The sequence below is a fragment of the Bos taurus genome, chromosome 1, assembly GCF_002263795.3.
Source record: "Bos taurus isolate L1 Dominette 01449 registration number 42190680 breed Hereford chromosome 1, ARS-UCD2.0, whole genome shotgun sequence".
Classification (NCBI taxonomy): domain Eukaryota; kingdom Metazoa; phylum Chordata; class Mammalia; order Artiodactyla; family Bovidae; genus Bos; species Bos taurus.
Window position 1 is genome coordinate 50448966 of NC_037328.1, and position 18827 is coordinate 50467792.

The 18827-nt window shown below is 35.2% G+C and overlaps 1 protein-coding gene across 12 annotated transcripts in view; it reads right to left on the reverse strand.

Moving 5' to 3' along the window:
• CBLB (Cbl proto-oncogene B) overlaps window positions 1-18827 on the reverse strand; it is a 225864-nt gene that overhangs the window by 193486 nt on the left and 13551 nt on the right. For 11 of the 12 annotated variants that reach the window (XM_024989738.2, XM_024989734.2, XM_024989731.2 and 8 more), the window contains one exon: window positions 17650-17900. The exons of the other annotated variant lie outside the window; for it this stretch is intronic. In XM_024989738.2, the coding sequence (XP_024845506.1) occupies window positions 17650-17900 (251 nt within the window). The remainder of the gene's footprint in view (window positions 1-17649; window positions 17901-18827) is intronic. 12 annotated transcript variants of the gene reach the window in all.

Here is an 18827-nt window from a genome sequence, read left to right on the forward strand (position 1 = left end):
GGAGATCCAACCAGTTTATTCTAAAGGAAATTAGTCCTGAATATTCATTGGAAGGACTAATGCTGAAACTGAACCTCCAATACTTTGGCCACCAGATGGCAAGAACTGACTCATTGGAAAAGACCCTGATGCTGGGAAAGATTGAAGGTGGGAGGACAAGGGGCCGACGGAAGATGAGATGGATGGATGGCATCACTGACTCGATGGACATGAGTCTGAGTAAGTTCCAGGAGTTGGTGATGGACAGGGAAGCCTGGGGTGCTTCAGTACACGGGGTCACAAAGAGTTTGACAGGACTGAATGAATGAACTGAACTGAACAGAAATGACAACTCATTCAGCATGATAGTTCTGGAGAACATTCCAGATCCTTGCTTCAAGAAGAATAGTGAAAGCAGATCAACCACCTTTCTCTGGGACAAACAGGTTTATTACTTTCCATGACCAGTTAAAACCAAAGACAAAGTTAAAAACAATAGTGCAAGATAAAAACTAGTGATTTTTTTACTCTTTTTATAACTCCTTTGCCTTTCACACATACAGTAGGATATTTTCTTTCTGGTTGTAATCAGTATCGCTTTCTGAATAAGAAATGCTGTTAAGATTTGTTTTCAGTATCCAGGGGTACTATAAGTATAAATGTTTGAGATTAATTCTGACTTAAAAACAAAAGATGCACATTCTTAGGCATTTTCCTTATAATTCAAATAATTTTATTACTCATCAAAATTTCAAAAATCTGATATGCTTCTCTTTTAAATCTACTGATACCAATAATGAACAACTCAGATAATTTTTTTTGTAATTTTGTAGCAGCATAAATTTTAAGATGAAAATTCTAAGCTTTACATAAGTAAAACAATCACTAAAGAGCAGTATCCCAAAAGAATTAAAACTTGATAATTAAATGAAATGTTTAAAAAAAAAAAGGCTGAAAATTTACTATTTTTCTAGACTTAAAATTACTAGGTCCAAAATAAACACTTCCTCAAAGTATCCATTAAAACAGTCCTTTTGTTTTACTACTGATTTTTTCTTTTTTTTTAACCACAAAAGAGATCTTTAACTCTACCTCCTTATAAACTAGATTAAACAAAACATCCTCACTGTACAGTAAAATGAGCTCAAGAATTTGAAAACAAAATGTTAAGGACTGGGTTAACCTCTAATAATAAAAGAAAAGATTATATAGGCAAAATCAAGCCTTAATAAGAAGGTCAGTACTCCGTACTTCTTTTACCATGTTGACTTCATCTGGAGAAAGAGTTCTTAAAATTCTGTAATATTCAATGGTACAGCAAACTTTCTGATGGTAATTGTCCTAAATCTTTCACTCAGAAACCAAAAAACTACTTTTTTACAAAGTCATACACAGCAGGTGGTACTACTCAGATAAGCAATGCTAAGTGCTACTTATATCAACAAAAGAGGAGCTTCCAGGGTGGCTCAGAGGTAAAGGAGCCTCCTGCTAAAGCAGGAGACAGGGGTTCAAGGCCTGGTCCGGGAAGATCCCACATGCCACAGAGGAACTAAGCCCGAGCACCAAAACTACTGGGCTTATGCTCCAGAGCCCAAGAACTGCAACTACTGAAGCCCGCGTGCCCCACAGCCTGTGCTCTGTAACAAGAGAAGCCACCACAGTGAGAAGCCCACATATCACAACTAGAGCAGCCCCTGCTCTCTGCAACGAGAAAAGCCTTGCATAGCAACGAAAGACCCAGAGAAGCCAAAAATAAATAAAATTTAAAAGACAAAACAAACAAACAAAAAGTCAACAAAAGAGCTGAAGGAAACATATTCCTAACAACTGAAGAGAAACCAGAAGGGTAAATAACTAAATGAGGGGAAAGGGCTATATAATATTGATATGATGTCGTATTTACAATTTTTAGCAGGAAATTCACTGTATAAGTGAATTACAAACCCAAAATGAGAAACAAAAAAGACTCAATCATGTTAAAAACACACACACAGTGCATGCACTCTTTTTTCGAAATTATGTTATCTTCTATAAGTGTATACAAATTAAGAAAGTCGCTTTTCAATCTTTACTACATTCTTCAGAAGTGCTATAATCTTAAGGGGAAAAGTCATCTTCTGAAACTTTCATTGGAAGCTTTTCTAATTTACCAATTAAACTATGAATACATGTTATCTCCAATGCTGGTGAGTTGTACCAATTGTAACACTTTGCAACCGAAGGACAGTCTGCCTTCTGCATATCATTTGTTAACCTCCATGAACTCTCAGCACCAGCCATTTTCCAAGGCTCTTTATTTTTACTTTAATGGTGAGAAGCAAATGTTTATTCAAGATATTCACATTATTTGTATAGGTGAAAAGAAATATGTAATTCTACAAAGAATAACCTAAGAAAGCATCATACATGAATTATTTTCCTATAATAAATCATTCTAAAAACTATCTTCAAAATAAAAAAAAAACCTTAGGTCAAGGTCATATTTCACAGAAATTCTTTGTGAAAACCGAAGAATTGAATTGTGAATTATCTGTAACAGTTACTATCTCATAGTGAAGAAAATCTCCAGTAGAGCTATGGAAAATTAAAAATAATCACCATGAAGAAAAATGAACATGACCTTACTAAAAAGGAGAGGTAAGACATCACTAGGAATTTTTAAACATTTAAACCAACTTAATTCTGAACTTCAACCAGAAATTTTATATAATATTATTTAAAATTACAAAGAAAAATACTTTCATTCTAAGGCATACTGAGACCCAGGAAAATTTTCACACCCTTAAGGATATAACCTACTAGTTCCAGATGAACTCTCAACTACATGCAGTAGACTGTTGATATATTAAATACTGGGTGTACATTCTGCTTCTTTCAAAGCTTCAGTGACCTGCAGTGAATTGGAAACTTACTAAAATAACATCTAATTAAAATTCTTCACAGTAGCCTGAGATTGTAAGACAGCAAATAAAGTCCCATTCTCACCTTGTTTACTTGCCATCTGTCTCTTTCTTAAATGTCAAGTGCTGAAAATGCGAGAAGAATTCTAGTTATTTTACTCCCACATAAATGACAGTTTACCATACATGCATACTAAGAAGACTCTCAACTTGGTGTGGGAATGATGCCACGTGTATAGCACGGGAAGTAAATAAAGAGCAGTTACATAATGGAAAGTTATCAGGGACAAAAGACATCTACACTATCTTTAAATGAAATGGGTATTTTGGGTGACTAGAGGAAAATAATGTTTGCCTTTTGTGTCTCATTTACAAGACTTTACTTTCCAGCCTTAAAGTCATGCCAAAGATGTGCTAGAACCACCACACTGCACAACTTCCTGGAGCACCACTTCCCTTAGGAAAGAGTAAAAGCATCAAGACACACCTGCCTAGGCCACCTTCCCTCTGTCAATGGTTTCTGAGATCAGAAGACCCATTCGGTCAAGTCCAGGAGGCATGTCCTCTCCTTCAGATGCCACTAAAGACTTCCTCTTCCAGGATCAAAATAATTTATCATGGTTATCTGTGCCTAAAACCACCTCCCTGGAAATGAAAAGTAAATTTGGGAGTGTCCCCAATCTTGACAAAATAAATGACATTAAATTTTATTATGTAAGAAGAACTATTAAGATAAATTGAAAAGAACAACTTAAGAGGTTCCTAAATTAGTCTGAGGAGATACTATGAAAGCATCACAGAGGCAACAGAAAACAGAAAACAAAGGTTATAATCTTAAGGACTTCCACAGTTACAGGAAGAGGAAAAGTATTTACAAAGATTTTCAGGCAAGTTTCAGTATTAAAATATGGCCTGAGAAATGGATGGATCATGGCCAATCAAAATGGTAAAGTTGAGATTACTGACATCCCACACTAGTTAACTTACAAAAACACACAAAACCACCCCCACCTTGGTACAGTGAGTCAAAACAAACTGCTGACAAAACCTCACAGCTATGTGAGGGGGCGCAGTAATAATACACAGTGAGAACACACATGTCTCTGTTTTCTTTTAAAGTCTGTTTCTAAGTCTGCATGGTTGATGTAAGAGAACAGCAATTCCTTTCTTTAAAAGCCCTGTCTACGTATTCAAAATGTCTCAGATGTCCCTTGAGCTGGTATGCTCATGCCAAAAAAAAAAAAGGAAAAAAGCTTTCCGCTTATACAGCAAGAATTCCAGATCTAACTGCCCAACCCTGCCCTTTAAAAGGGAAGAAAAAAAAATGGCAGTTAAGGAAATATATATAAATGCCAAAAAAAAACACCTCCTAGCTCAAAATTGAAAACTAATTTTCAAGTTTGAAAATCCTTATCTGTAACAGGGAATTCCATCAGTAAAAGCACAAGATGACCACCATAATAAAGACTTTTTTCATTTGTGCACATGTATTTATGCACTCCCTGAAGAGTCGTGAAATGATTTAACGACCATCTGCTGCACAGCAAGCTGTAAAGAGGATAAAGCACTTCTGTCAATAATACATATCAAACGAAACTGGACTATTCATGTGAAGAACATAGATTTCTGGAGGATTCCCCAGTTGCTGAGAAGTTCTGGGTATTCAGGGTCATAAATACAACACAGCATAAAAACAAAAACAGTCTTTGAAGAAATGGTAAAGGAAGAGGAAGTGAAAACATTCATAGGAGTTCAGATGGAGAGCTAGTATGTCAATAGAAAAGCTGTAAAAACATGCTCATTGCCATGTGCAATTTGCAGCAACAAGCAGAATGGTGACACAATGGGTTTTTCAGGAGTTTATGTCAGGTACTAAGGGTGACCATAAAGACACTCCATTAGAGTGCTTACAAACTGAAGAAATTTTACCAACTTTATCCAAAAATATCACTACATTAAGGACATTTTGCATATACACAGAATTAAATATTGAGGATTCCCTGGTGGTCCAGTGGTTAAGATTCTGCACTTTCATTGCAGGGAGCACGGGTTCGATCCAGGGATTGAACTAAGATCCCACAAGCCAGACCGCCAAAAAAAAAAAAAAGAAAGAGAGGAATTAAGAATTGCTGTAAAATACAACCAATCTATAATAAATAATAGTGGTATTATTGTGCTTATGGACAGTTATCCTTCTAAAATCAATGGCACTTATTGCCAAGTCTGAAGAAGCTTACATTCAGAGTTTATCTACAAATTCTAAAAACTAAGCCTTTGGACACTTCACTGGCCTCCCCCACACCATGTAACACTTTCATTTTCTCATGTCTCTAGGCCCTAGTAGCTCATAAACAGGGAATAAATCAGAACCTTCAAATAAGTTTACACCAATTCTAGAGAAACAATCCTATACTTTTATGAGTGTTGGCCAAGTCTGAAGCACTGTTCTTGATACTGTGGGAGAAACACAGGAGTGCTTTTTGCTTTTAAACAACTTACATTGAGGCATTTTAAATGATCTGTCTTATCACTATTTTAAAAAGATGACAATATGTGGCTAAGGGTCATATGAAAGGTCTTGATAAATATCAGAAGAAAAAAGATACTGGAGTGATCAGAAAATGGGGAAATAAGATAGGGATGGGACAGAGTGGGAGTGTCAGCTATATAATAATAGAAAAGGTTGCAGAAATGGAGGGTGCATAGGAAGATGAAGAGGAATTAATTAGCAAGCTAAAAGGCTGCATGTGAAGGTAAATTTTAAGGACAGTGATTAGGCCAATCTGCCAAGAATATGAAAAAGAATTCCAATCCCTTTTGTCCAAAAAAACTCTTTCAAAAGCCTTTCAGAAACTTACCTGTCTTGGGACCCTGAGTGACAACTGGGAGTGGTCATCTACCTGCTGCTGCTGCTAAGTCACTTCAGTCGTGTCCGACTCTGTGCGACCCCATAGACATCAGCCCACCAGGCTCCCCCGTCCCTGGGATTCTCCAGGCAAGAACACTGGAGTGGGTTGCCATTTCCTTCTCCAATGCATGAAAGTGAAAAAGTGAAAGTGAAGTCGCTCAGTCGTGTCCAACTCTTAGCGACCCCATGGACTGCAGCCCACCAGGCTCCTCCATCCATGGGATTTTCCAGGCAAGAGTACTGGAGTGGGGTGCCATTGCCTTCTCCAGGTCATCTACCTACAGTGATGATAAAGGAAGTTTAGTAAAGCAAAAGGAGTCCTGAACAGATCTGGGCTTCTTCTAGCCTCACCTGTGCCATCTCAATGATCCCAGGGGACTGTACACATAAACTGAGACGATTTGACTTAGGGAATCTTAAGAGCAGGCAGAATATCGGAAATAACTAGGGCACTTTTTGAAAATGTGGATACATTTAGAATTCAACTGGTAAAGGCAGAGGTACTGCAGAAAGTCAGGGATCTATACTTAGCCATTCTAGGGGGTGAGAATGCATCATTTGGTCTGGGCTGTGTACAGAAGCCACTAGATTAGATGACTGCATAAAGACATTAATAATAGATCTTGTGTAACTCGTGTTTCAAAAAATACCCTATGAAAAAAGTTTAAATTTATCACACATTAAAACTATATACAAATTAAATATATCATACTGACACAAGACAGAAAATGGGGGTCTAATAAAGATTTAGCTCTTGATCATTGACTCCCTTCCATTAACATTTTATTGTCCTCAGAATATCACAAGGATCAATAATGCATAAAGCATCACTAGCAGAACAGATGGAGAAGGAAATGGCAACCCACTCTAGTGTTCTTGCCTGGAGAATCCCAGGGATGGGGGAGCCTTGTGGGCTTCCGTCTATGGGGTCGCACAGAGTCGGACACAACTGAAGCGACTTAGCAGCAGCAGCAGAACAGAACAAAAATCAAGAGGAAGAAAAAAACGTTCAAGTTAAAAATGCCAAGTTTCTAAGACTACCATCAAAGATTATATCAACAGTGCAAAGGTCAGTAAACTTTTTCAGTAAAGGCTCACACAGTAGATATTTTCAGCTTTGTGGGCCATTCAGTCTCTGTGGCAACTACTGACATCTGTCAGTGAAGCCACAGAAGGGCATGTCCACGTACCACTGAAATTTTACTTACAGAAAGAAGCACAGGCTGGATCTGGCTTACGGGCTGTAGTTTACCATATACTGATAAAGTGGAGAAAAGACTGTGACAAATTACCAACTTTACTTCAGTTGCTTTATAAAAAAATAAAAATCTTACATATCCAACTCTGGAGAATAAACTAAAATTAGAATTATACAGAGGAAAAAAAAAAAAAACACCAAAAATATGGTTAAAGGGAATCTGCTGTTTCGTATTAAAGAAATTAATAAGAATTAAGAATTTGACTAAATTTAAGAATTTAACTAAATATTGAAGAATTTAACTAAATTTAACTGAATCCGGGCAAACCTACTTTAACTGGATATGTGAGACCTGGCTGACAAGAACAGAGATCTATAGTCAAATTAAAATTTTCTAAATTTTTCTGGAAAAGAATAAAACTAACAGCTCCACATGCTGTTCCTATACTGAAAATCAATATACTCCATAAAAAGCCTTCAGAACAAAAACTGAAATGTTTTCAGTATGTAGAAGATGAGTTAACATTTTACCTTCATTAATATATTTCAGCCAAAAATATTTAAGTAAACCTCTCCTATTTCCTCAAAGGAATTAAAAGTTTTAAGTCACAGGCAACTTTTGTCTCTCACACACTCTCTCACAGATAAATGCAACAAAAAAGCATGTTTCAGAAACGCAGCTTTCAACAAACAATCCTAAATTTAATTAATATATGCTGTCTTGTAAAAAAAAAAAAAAGTTTCTGAGCATTTGACATATATCAATAATGGCTTAATAAAGATGAGGAAATACCTCCTTTTCACAAGTATAAAATGTGCTAATTGTTCAAATGAGTCTTCCTGAAAGAAAGTTGAAAAGGGCTTACAAAGCTGATACCCTTCAGCTGCCGACAGCTGCAGGCTCACACATGCTGACTGGTAATAAGACATTATTTAGAAACACATCACACATCTGAATATATACAATTCCTGTCAAGTCATGTAACCTCCAATCAGTTTAGTTTCTCCATATAGAAAATGGAATTGGAATACTTAGCGCTCATCTCTGAGGCATGTTTGATAACAAAGATAGTAATACAAGGCCTATAAAACAGAATTTCATTCTTCCTTACCTACTGAAACTAATTACTCGCTTTCAATTACGTGGGTCTGAACATAAGTTTGCAGTTGTCAAAGTTTAGAAGAGAATGAGGTATTACTCAATGAAAACAGAAAACAATTGTTTTCTCTTTTAAAGGATAATGAGTTCAAGATGAAACTGTCTTAGTCTTCCTTTCTTCAATTTTAAATATCGTCCCCTAGAAAGCCAACAAGAAGAGAAAAAATTTACGTCTACTGTTCTGGATATAACAATTTCTCCGGCCTAAAAAGACCTAAGAGAATCTGCTTGGAGGGAGCAAGCTGGTAGAAAGGTTCCTGAACAGCTTTTTGATCGACAGCAGAAAGAGGACAGGTGTATGTAGCCGTACTCTTCCTTCCTCAGTGTTGTAGGCAAAAAATATATGACACTGCAGCAGGAATTCTACAACCATGAGAGGTGACTAGAATGAGGATGAACCCAACTCATTGTAGTTTACTAAAGAAGTAAACTACAAAGCCAGAAAGAGCTTGGGTCTCCGACAGCATGCTGAGAGTTACACATCCCTACATATGTAAACAACTGTTGCTCACATATTACTACTTTCATCCAAACACATTCCTAATTTATGCAACTTATATACTCAGCCTATGTTGACAGAATGCTTTTAAAATTGTACTATCCAAAACCTGGACAAAATTTAAACCCTACTTTAAGCCAAGACTTGGCAAACCAAAACCCCCAGGGCTAATTTAGTCTACCACAATATTTTTCTAAATAAAGTTTTACTAGAACACAGCCATTCCAATTCATTTACATATTGTCCATATCTGCTTTCCTATAATAAAGAAGAGCTATTTGCCAGAGACCATCTGGCAAGTTTAAAATATTTACTGTCTAGTTCTGTAGTTTGCTGACCCCTGTTTTAAGTCACTCAACCTGTCATTTTTAGAAATGATTTACCCTTGTTTTACTAATATCCTTGAGTTTATTTTTTAAAATCTTAATTTGAAACCATACTTGTAACACACTTTTCAGAATTCAGAATCAGTCACGCTCAGGCATGTCTGACTCTTTGCAACCCCATGGACTGTAGCCAGTCAGGATATTCTGTCCATGGCATTTCCCAGGCAAGAATACTAGACTAGGTTGCCATTTCTTACTCCAGGGGACCTTCCCGACCCAGGGATTGAACCCATGACTGTTGGGTCTCCTGTATTGGCAGGCAGATTCTTTACCACTGATATTAAAGATACAAAGTGAACATGAAGTACAACCGCCTCTATGCCACCAACATGGAAAACACCTCCCACATCTTTTTTTTTTAATTTGCAATACAGAAAACTTCCTAAACAGAATTAATGATAATGAAGTCATAATTAACCACTTTAATTAATCCTCCAGAGCTTATCACAAAATAATAGAATAAAACAGGGATTCTTAATCAAGGGATAATTAGGGCTATTAATATTATAACTTAAATATTCATACTCATAGTACTAATAATTTCTTGAGATGGCATTTTATACATTGAAATAAAAGTAATTATGAATTCACTTATTTCAACTTATATAATTTTTTATTGATTAAAGTCAAATTTCATCATAGTTTTCAATGTGTAAAAATTAATAAATTAATTCACAGTGCTTTTCATTATAAACCTGAAAAAAAAAATTATTGGAGCTACAGATCCTTCAAAAAATAATTTTCAGTAATTTGTTTGGCATTATCCTCTACTGAGCAGTTTTTCACTCTTTCATGACATATATTGTAGTAAGTTTAAATATTCTTCCACCTCCATAGTAAAAATTTTACACTGCTATATTTGATCCATGTTATAGGTAAACTGTGCCCTCTAAAAATATATACTGAAATCCTAGCCTCAACCCTACCTAGGAATGTGACCTTATTTGGATATTATTTCTCTATAAATGTAATAAAATTAAGATAGAGTCATTAGGCTAGGTCCTGAGCCAAGGTGATTGGTGCCTTCCTACGAGGTAAATCTGTAGACATACACACACACACATACACACAATGACAGTCTTCAGAGGCAGAGACTGAAGTTACATGGCCACAAGTCAAGGAGTGCCTGGGGCTACCAGAATCTGCAGGAGTCGAAAGCACCCTGCCCTAGAGGGTTGGAGGGAGCATGGCCCTCTGGACATCTTGATTTCAGACTCTAGGCTCCAGAAGTGTGAGAGAATCAACTTAAGGCAACATATGCTGCAATTTAAGCCATTCTGTTTGTGGTCGTTTATTACAGCAGCCCTAGGAAATTAATACAGTCACACATGTGATTACATGTGATCACATCACATGATCAGATGTTCAAAGTAACACATTTCAATAATAAATCTAAATTATCTTTGAGTTTAATGTCTTCCTCAGTGGTTCTACCAAATGAGATAGCCAGTCTCAATCTTTATGATTTAAATCTATAAATGGGCACCTTCTGCAATGACCGTAAGTGTAACCTGCTACAACTAATACATCTATCTATAAACAACTCATGCATAAATGAAAACTCCAACAAGAACTCATGCTCTAACAATAATGATCTTTAAGAGACAAAAGATTAATACTAAAAATGGGTTTAGAAAACTGAATACTCCTGAAGCACTTTATTTCAAAACAGTGAGACATGAGGACTATTTTATGACCTAACCAATTAGTGCTGGATGCTAATCTGTTTGGATTCCCAGAGACTCCACTTCTACATTAAATCACCAAAAGAAAGAAAGAAAGAAATGCTTCTTGGGCAAGATTTCCAAGCATTCTTCAGGCTATAGAATTATCACTGCAGCTTTTCTGTTTTATAAACAAACTTCAATTTAGTTTTGTAAAAAACTGCCAAAGGAGCGCTCTTTAACTATCAATAAATAACAAATCTGCCACTTGAAACACATCATTCATCAACCTTCTTTGTGGGAGTATTGTTATCATGAAACTGAAAACAGGCATTCTTTCTTGAGTGCTTCTGGATTTTAATTATCAAATTTGAATGTCACCGGATATTTACTGAAAGGAAAACATCAATTTTAATAAGCTGCCTTAAGACTGAGAAACATAAAAGGTGTTCAACCGTAAAGCCAAGTTCTCTTGAGCCTTGTGAGTTGGCTTTACTGTCTTATGATACAATGGTTATTACTCAAAAATTTTAATCAACTGCAAGTAAAAATTCTCCAATTTTAAAATCAAAATATGTGTATATAATATATATTTTGGCCTGGAAGGAATTTAAATAAATTGCAATGAAATGCTTAATACCTAATAAACCAGGTGTTATAGACTGAATGGTGTTAATAGAGGGCTGGGGAAAGAAAGTAAATAAATACCAAATAAATGGATTAAATGTAAACATTTTGGTTAAAATTTAAAAAAAAGTGGGCACTAGATCCAGCTTTAAATTTGAGTATCTGGATAGCAAAATAAGTTGTATTATTTTGCATTCTGAAAATATATCCCAAAGAGAAAACTGCTGAAGAAACCCCTTTCTCTTTTGACTTGTATGAAAATCAACAAATAAACTACTTTGTATCCAGTTAGCAAAAGCAGCATGGATGTAGTTGGTCAAAAAGTCCTTAACAGTCAAAGATTCTGCAAGCTCTGACCTGCCCACTCTAACAGACTCCTTTTGTCTAACTTTGAAAGATTTATCTAAACAACTTTCTTGTGGCCTATATATTCATAGCATATTAAAGAAAAAAGCCCCTTCATGTCCAAACTTCAGAAAAGTATATTCATGTCTCTCAGATCCTTGAAATATGAATGAAAGTATTCTTATCAAGACTAAATAAACTATTCATTGATGATAAATTAATCTCAGGAAGATGCTCACTTTTTCTAGAGAAAATTCCATTTCCTACTTGGCAGACACACTTGGACTGATTACTATTTTCCTCTGTATCCAAATTATATATCATCATTTTAAAATATCACAAATTAATCTTTCCCTTCCTCTACTCTTACACTGAAAAGGAAAACATGCCTAGAATGCAGACACATATAAAAAATTAAATAGCAATGGAGTATGTTTATATTAAAATATTTATGTTCAAAAATCTATCCACAACCTATTTTGACTTATTTAGAAATCATATTTTTCTACTTGCAGCTTGTCCCTTGTTCTCATGAAATGCAAAAGAATTGAAATTTTCACCATTAGTTTAAAAAAAAAAAGAAAATAGAAAGATTAGGTTAATATTTAAAATATAAAATTGTTTTCTTAAAAGAGTATAAACCATTCCTTCTTGCATCATTAAACAATAGATATTTCATGAAACAAATGGAATGCATTTAATACCGCACATTATTTACAGACGACATAACTTTCCTAAGATTAACTCTCCTGCAAATGATTATTATCATAACAAAAAATAGCATTTTTTACTAGAAACTACTATTGGATTCGAAAAAATATTTAAGAGACTAATGGAGCAACAGGGACATTTAGTTTGAAACAAACCACAGCCTCATTTTTTGACGTTGAAATGTCTAAACCAACAAATACTGTGAATATCCAGAAAACAAGAAAAGACTGGAAAACACATACTGCAATCAGAAAAGCAACCAAGGTCACAAAGAACACTGGAGGAGAAATGGTATCAGACCACGGGATCCCTGCACTCTTCCCTCACGGCCTTCTCACAATGCACAGGGCTGCCCAGGAGAAAACGTGGAACTTGATGAGAGATTATAAACAAGGCCACTAACCTGTGAGGTCCAGCAATAATTAAAACTACTACACAGAACACAAAGGTCCGTATCTTTATATGGTGAGATGGGAAACCCATGAGGAACTTCAACACTGCTAACATGTACTCATGTTTATACAAATGTAAACACTTCAGTTAATACAACACTAGTCTTTGGCCAAAGCAATGCTGTCATACAGCCCTATGAGGAAGGCAAGCAGGTTGGTTTGCAGCTTTGTATTCTGTTGTTGCCCTTATTGTTGCTGCTGTTGTTGTAGCTGATGTTGTTTTGATTCAACTTATCTTTAGTGTATCAGTTTCAAAATGTTCTTGGTACACTATTTCATGAATTACAACAGGCATAAACATCAAGCATGGTGATTTGTGGTTCTTTAAGGAGAAAGGCACTTTATTAATGAAGTAGGTTATACATTTTTCTTTGCTCAGCCAAATGGTCAAGAGAGAAAAAGACTTTTGCCTGATGCTCCTGCACGAATTTTAAACAAAGGCTAGCATTTTCTAGAATTAATTTTTTAATGTCAAATACATTTTAAAAAATCTTTTTTTGGAATGACTATTATTATACTAGCTATGCACACTATGATTTGTTTTCTACAACACATGTACATAAAGAATGGCCCAGGGGCTTTCACATGATATTAATAATAAAACAACATCTATGTATTACTCTTTGGCATGAATTTTTTTAGGGCCTTTATTTTCTTCTCAGATCGGCTATCAAACACAGAGCTATTTTTCCATCTCAGTTGACTTCTGGTTTTGTTTCAGTGGTTACAAACCAGAGTGTAGGAGGGAAAAATGGGTTGTAGCACTCTGGTTCACTGAAGCAGTTCTAAAACATGGAAAATCTGATTATCATTATGCCATCACCTCTGGGTGTTCTACAAAAACAGTGCCTGACACCAGGGTGTGAAGAACAGGTGATTAATACATAACTTTTTAAAAGAGAGAGAAAACTTTTTCTTTTAAAATGATCAGTTGATTAAACTGCCAGGCACATCATTGAAGAGAGGCATCTTCTGTCAATTTCACAGTTGTCATCTGTAGCTACCCTGTAACTACTTCACACCCACTTTGACTTTTGCCACTAAAACTTAAGAAACGTGTTATAAAGTTTCTCCTCTTCTCTGTGCTTGAAACTATAAATTGTCCCTTCTCTACATGACTCCTAACTCCTATTCCACATTTGCAAACACCATGTGTGCCAGAGACCAGTGAATTATTCTTACCAGAAATGCCAGTTAAGAATGGTGTAGACCTTGCTCAGAAAGCACCAACTCAGTGTGAGGTTCAAATGTTTGGGGAGGGGGGATATGGGGAAAAAGTGATTCTGGAGCAGAAAGAGGCTTACTATAAAACTCGTGAGGCATACAGGCTTCTACCAGAAAGCACTATTCCACCCATTCTCAAAGCAAGAGGCTTGGACTATGTGCTCTTAATATCTATTTCCATGGCAAATAAATGTATTTAATTTCTACCTCTCACCCTCTACACATGGAATACACTGCATGCCCTTTGCTATATCTATTTATTTTTCTATTTGTTATTATATTTATCACATTTATGTGAAACTGTCTTAAAAATTCAGGCTGCTGATATTTAAGCAATCAATTAAAGCACAGCTGGTTCAAAACTGATGACTGATTTTTTTCCCCACTAATCCCTATATTTAAAAGAAATCCACAAAGAAGTTTATTTTTGATACAACAGGAACATTAAAATAAAATTTTGATTCATGTATTCATTCAGGACAATTTTCTTCAGTAAAGTATAGAATCTTTCAGGGAAATGCTGGTTTTGTCAATGAACTCCAAATTACTATTTCTACTATAACTGTCCTTCATTTTTAGCTTAAAAATACTGATGTCCCTAGCAACATTATTTACAAAATTAAAAAAATATATATTGTTCAGAGAATTTATAATATTCCCAATAATCAATGTATCATACATGTTAGGTAAGAGTCATAATACTAAACAGAATACTCAAATGCCTAACAACCACGAGAAGATTCTAAGTTTCTTTCAAATTCTATAGAGTAAGACGTCCCAGAGCTCCAAGTACAATGGCATGCTTAAGCCTCAGTTAACATTTGAAAAACTAATGGAATACAGAATGAATTGTTTAAAAATATATTACCACTAAAAGAAACACAAATAGAAAATCTGCATCTTGCTACAGTGTACCAAGGACAGTACATCATTACAATTATGATCAGACATCTATCAAATGCAAGCTTTGCATAAACAGTGGCCATTGAACATTATCAGAAAATGGAACACGGATGAAAGAAAAATCCAATTAGAAGTATGCTACACCAGCACAGAAGCTAGTAAGCGTAGGGCTGAATTTCAAACAGAGACAAAATTTACTTGGATACTTAAAACACAGAATTTACAGAGTTGCCTCAATATGATCACTTAACATTATGCAATCTGTCATCATCTATGGAAATCTATACACGATCAATCGAAATTTATAAAATTTCACCATGATATGTTCACACATAAAAAGCCAAAAAAAAAAATCAAAACTTATGTATGAAATGGTAATTATAAGACATCTCCTGAGCTAAAAAATATTTCAAGTTTCTAAAAATGATATAAAGTGAAATAAAGCTAACCCCATTAAATATTACTACATCCAATTAAAACACTGTATCCACTTGAATTCCTAGATCCTAGAAGTTATATACTTTCTCACTGACCTGATAACCTAAAAAGTAAAATTTCATGGACTGCACTGCTAGGTTAAGAATTTCAGGGCTACCAAATCTGATTAAGATGTAGAAAGATATTTCTAAAACAACTTAGTTTTATTAGATCAATGGCAAAACTACAAGGTAAAAATACAGTTTTAAACACAAACATGTGCCTTTCCATAACATTGGACCATTTTTGGAAAGTCTGTAAGAAACCAACACTATGATAGTTCTCTTCCTTATTTCCAGAACCCTGTGGCAATTCAAATTCCCATTAATAGGCCTGGACAGAGTCTCAGAGCTTGAAGCTAAAAAGGCAACTAACTAACTGGAAGATTCACCACCCTCAAGATGTGTAAACTGTGGTCCAATAATATTAAGTGATGAGCCCACAGTTACATAATTGGTTAGACTCCTATGATTATGTTAGGATTCATCACTAATTTAGAGAGCAAATTATAAATAAGTAAACATTCATGCCATTTTACCTTTGGCAGAGGGTTTTCCTACATTTAAATTTGGTGGTTTTACTCACTCTGTGTATTTGTTTGGCTGGTATTTACAACTTCAGTGTCTACATACATAGATAACTGAATTTTCTGTTATACAATCTTATATATATTTCATTAGACTAAAGGAGGCAACTGTTTCTGACCTGTAATAGAGATTTCTTAGAAGTTTTTCCAATATCTAAGGAAACTAAAATCTAAAGACATTAAGGGTCTTAAACTAAAATTCACCTCAACTATATTAAGACATTATATACTTTAATTAATATTTGTTTTACAGTCCAGAAATATAAATAGACGATCACTATCTAGATGTATTCTAGATATAAATGTCCCAGAAATGGAAAACGCTATTATTTTTTCTATTCGGCTAAAGACAGATCATGAAATTTAATGTTGAAATAGCCAAACAACAAATTTTAATGAAGAATCTCCAAGTCAAAAATTCTGGCTATGAAATGAGGATTCAGTTGATGTTATTCCAGGCATCAACACTCCAGCTTCTCGCTTAACAAAGAATAGGAATTGAAGTTACATCTGCCACTCATATCTAGCACACCCACGCATCCAATCAAGACTCTGTCCTAAAGACACTGTCCAATACCAAGTGCTGGCTGAGTGGAGCAACAGAAACTCTTCACTGCCAGTGGGAATGTAAACTGTACAGCCACTTTGCAAAACAATTTGGAAACTTCTTACAAAACTTGACATAGGCTTATCATAATATCAAGTAATTATGCTCCTAAGTATTTGCTCAAATGAGCTGAAATTGAAATTTATGTCCACACAAAATCCTACACATCAGTATTTATAGCCGCTTTATACATAACTGCCAAAACTTGGAAGCAACCAAGATCTCCTTCAATAGATGAGTGGATTAAACAAATTGTACTACATCCACATAATGGAATATCACTCAGTAATAAAAAGAAATCAACTATCAAGCTATGAAAAGACACTGGGTAACCTTAAATACACACTGTTAAGTAAAAGAGGCCAGTCTAAAAATGTTACATATTACATGATTTCAACTATATGCCATTCTGAAGAAAGCAAAACAATAGACTAAAAAGATGACAACTGCTAGGGCTTCAAGAGGTGTGGTGAAGGCAGGCCGGTAAGGAAACAATGAGCAGGTCAGGCACGGGGCATTTTTAGAGCAGTGAAACTATTCTCCATGATACTAGAGAGATGGATACATGACCTTATTATACATTTGTGGAAATTCATAGAGCCATGCAACACAAGGAGTGAACCCTAACAGACACTATGAACTTTAGTTAATAATACTGTATCAGTAATCAGTTCATCAGTATAACAAAAGCACCATTCTTGGCAAGCTGTTAAGAAGAAACTGGCACTTGGAGGATGGAGGTAAACAGAACTCTACTTTCTGAACAACTTTTCTGCAAACTAAAACTTCTCTGAAAAATAATGCCTATTCAGAAAAATAAGAACACCGTCTCATGAACTAGCTACTGACACAGATAATTTTGTGCAAACTTTGTGTGAAACTACAAGGTTTAAATAATGTGAAAAGCAAATACACAAATGCAATATTTCCCTTAAAACACACACATGGTGACATTTATCCTAACCATGAAACAAAAAGCAACATCGACTAACACTAAGAAAAATAAAATCTGAAATATTCTTACCTGTCCTGCGACTGCTCTTCATACATCCTCTCCTTGCCTTCTTTAAAGAGCCTTATTGCCCTTTTTGACTTTTTCATTAGACTATCAATGTAGATTTTAAAATATTCATTCTCACTGAGTTGGGCAAGTTTCTGGTTGTCATCATATTTACTCAATATAAGTCTCAAATGCTGATATGTATCAGGTAAAATATCAAGTATATATGGTGGGCTATTTTTCAACTGAAGTTTGGGGTTTTGGCACAGTCTGACCTAAAAGAAACAAGGACAGAAATAAAACATTTTCATGTGAACTGCAACACTTTCTTCACAGAAAAACTGAAAAATTATCAAACTATGTACTATTTCTTTGCTTTCCATAAAACAAATTTTGACTTTAAAACTATAATCACCAATCTACAAAGAATTAAATTCCCATCTGTTCTCAGACAATTAAATCCTATTTTCTTTTGTTCTCATTCAGTTTCTCTGTCAGACCTTTACTTTCAACCCCAAAGTTTTCATCCTCTCTCCAATATCCCATTGTTCACAGCTTAACAGAACACCAACGTGTTATTGTACATCACTAACAGTCTCTTTTTTAAACAAAAATGAGGGAACAGGCCTCATCTGCTGGCCTATCTTAATGTCTCACATTCAGATATTAATTTCCCAACTAAAGCGATTTGAATGATTTTATGTTTTGGTATACTTTTCCCAAACACTGAGGAGACTAAAACAGGTACGATTTTAATAACCAGATTATTAAGTAGTAAATGGGTGTCAGGTCAGAACAAGTCTTTTCCACCTCTTTACATTACATCCCAGGCTTAGAAACACCTGCTACATAACGGTTCAGTCATTCCATCAGGTGTCACCCAACCACTGGGGCATTCAGGGCTGCGTGCAGAACTGAAAATACTTTATGTTAGAAAAAAAAAAAAAAGGCTGTAATTCTACTACTACATTCGCTGGTACACATTCATGTGATTTAGTCAAGAGTAAGTTAACCCATCTCATTCTTACCCCTCCAACCTCAGTATAAAGAGCCATCCAATTAAACATTTAAATGTAACCACTGGGAATTGCACGAGTGTATACATAAAGATGCCCACTTTAACAAAAGGCAAAACGTACACCTAAAGGCAGATTTACTGAGAAGCTCGTGAACCATAAGCTTGATGGTCCCTCAGATACTTG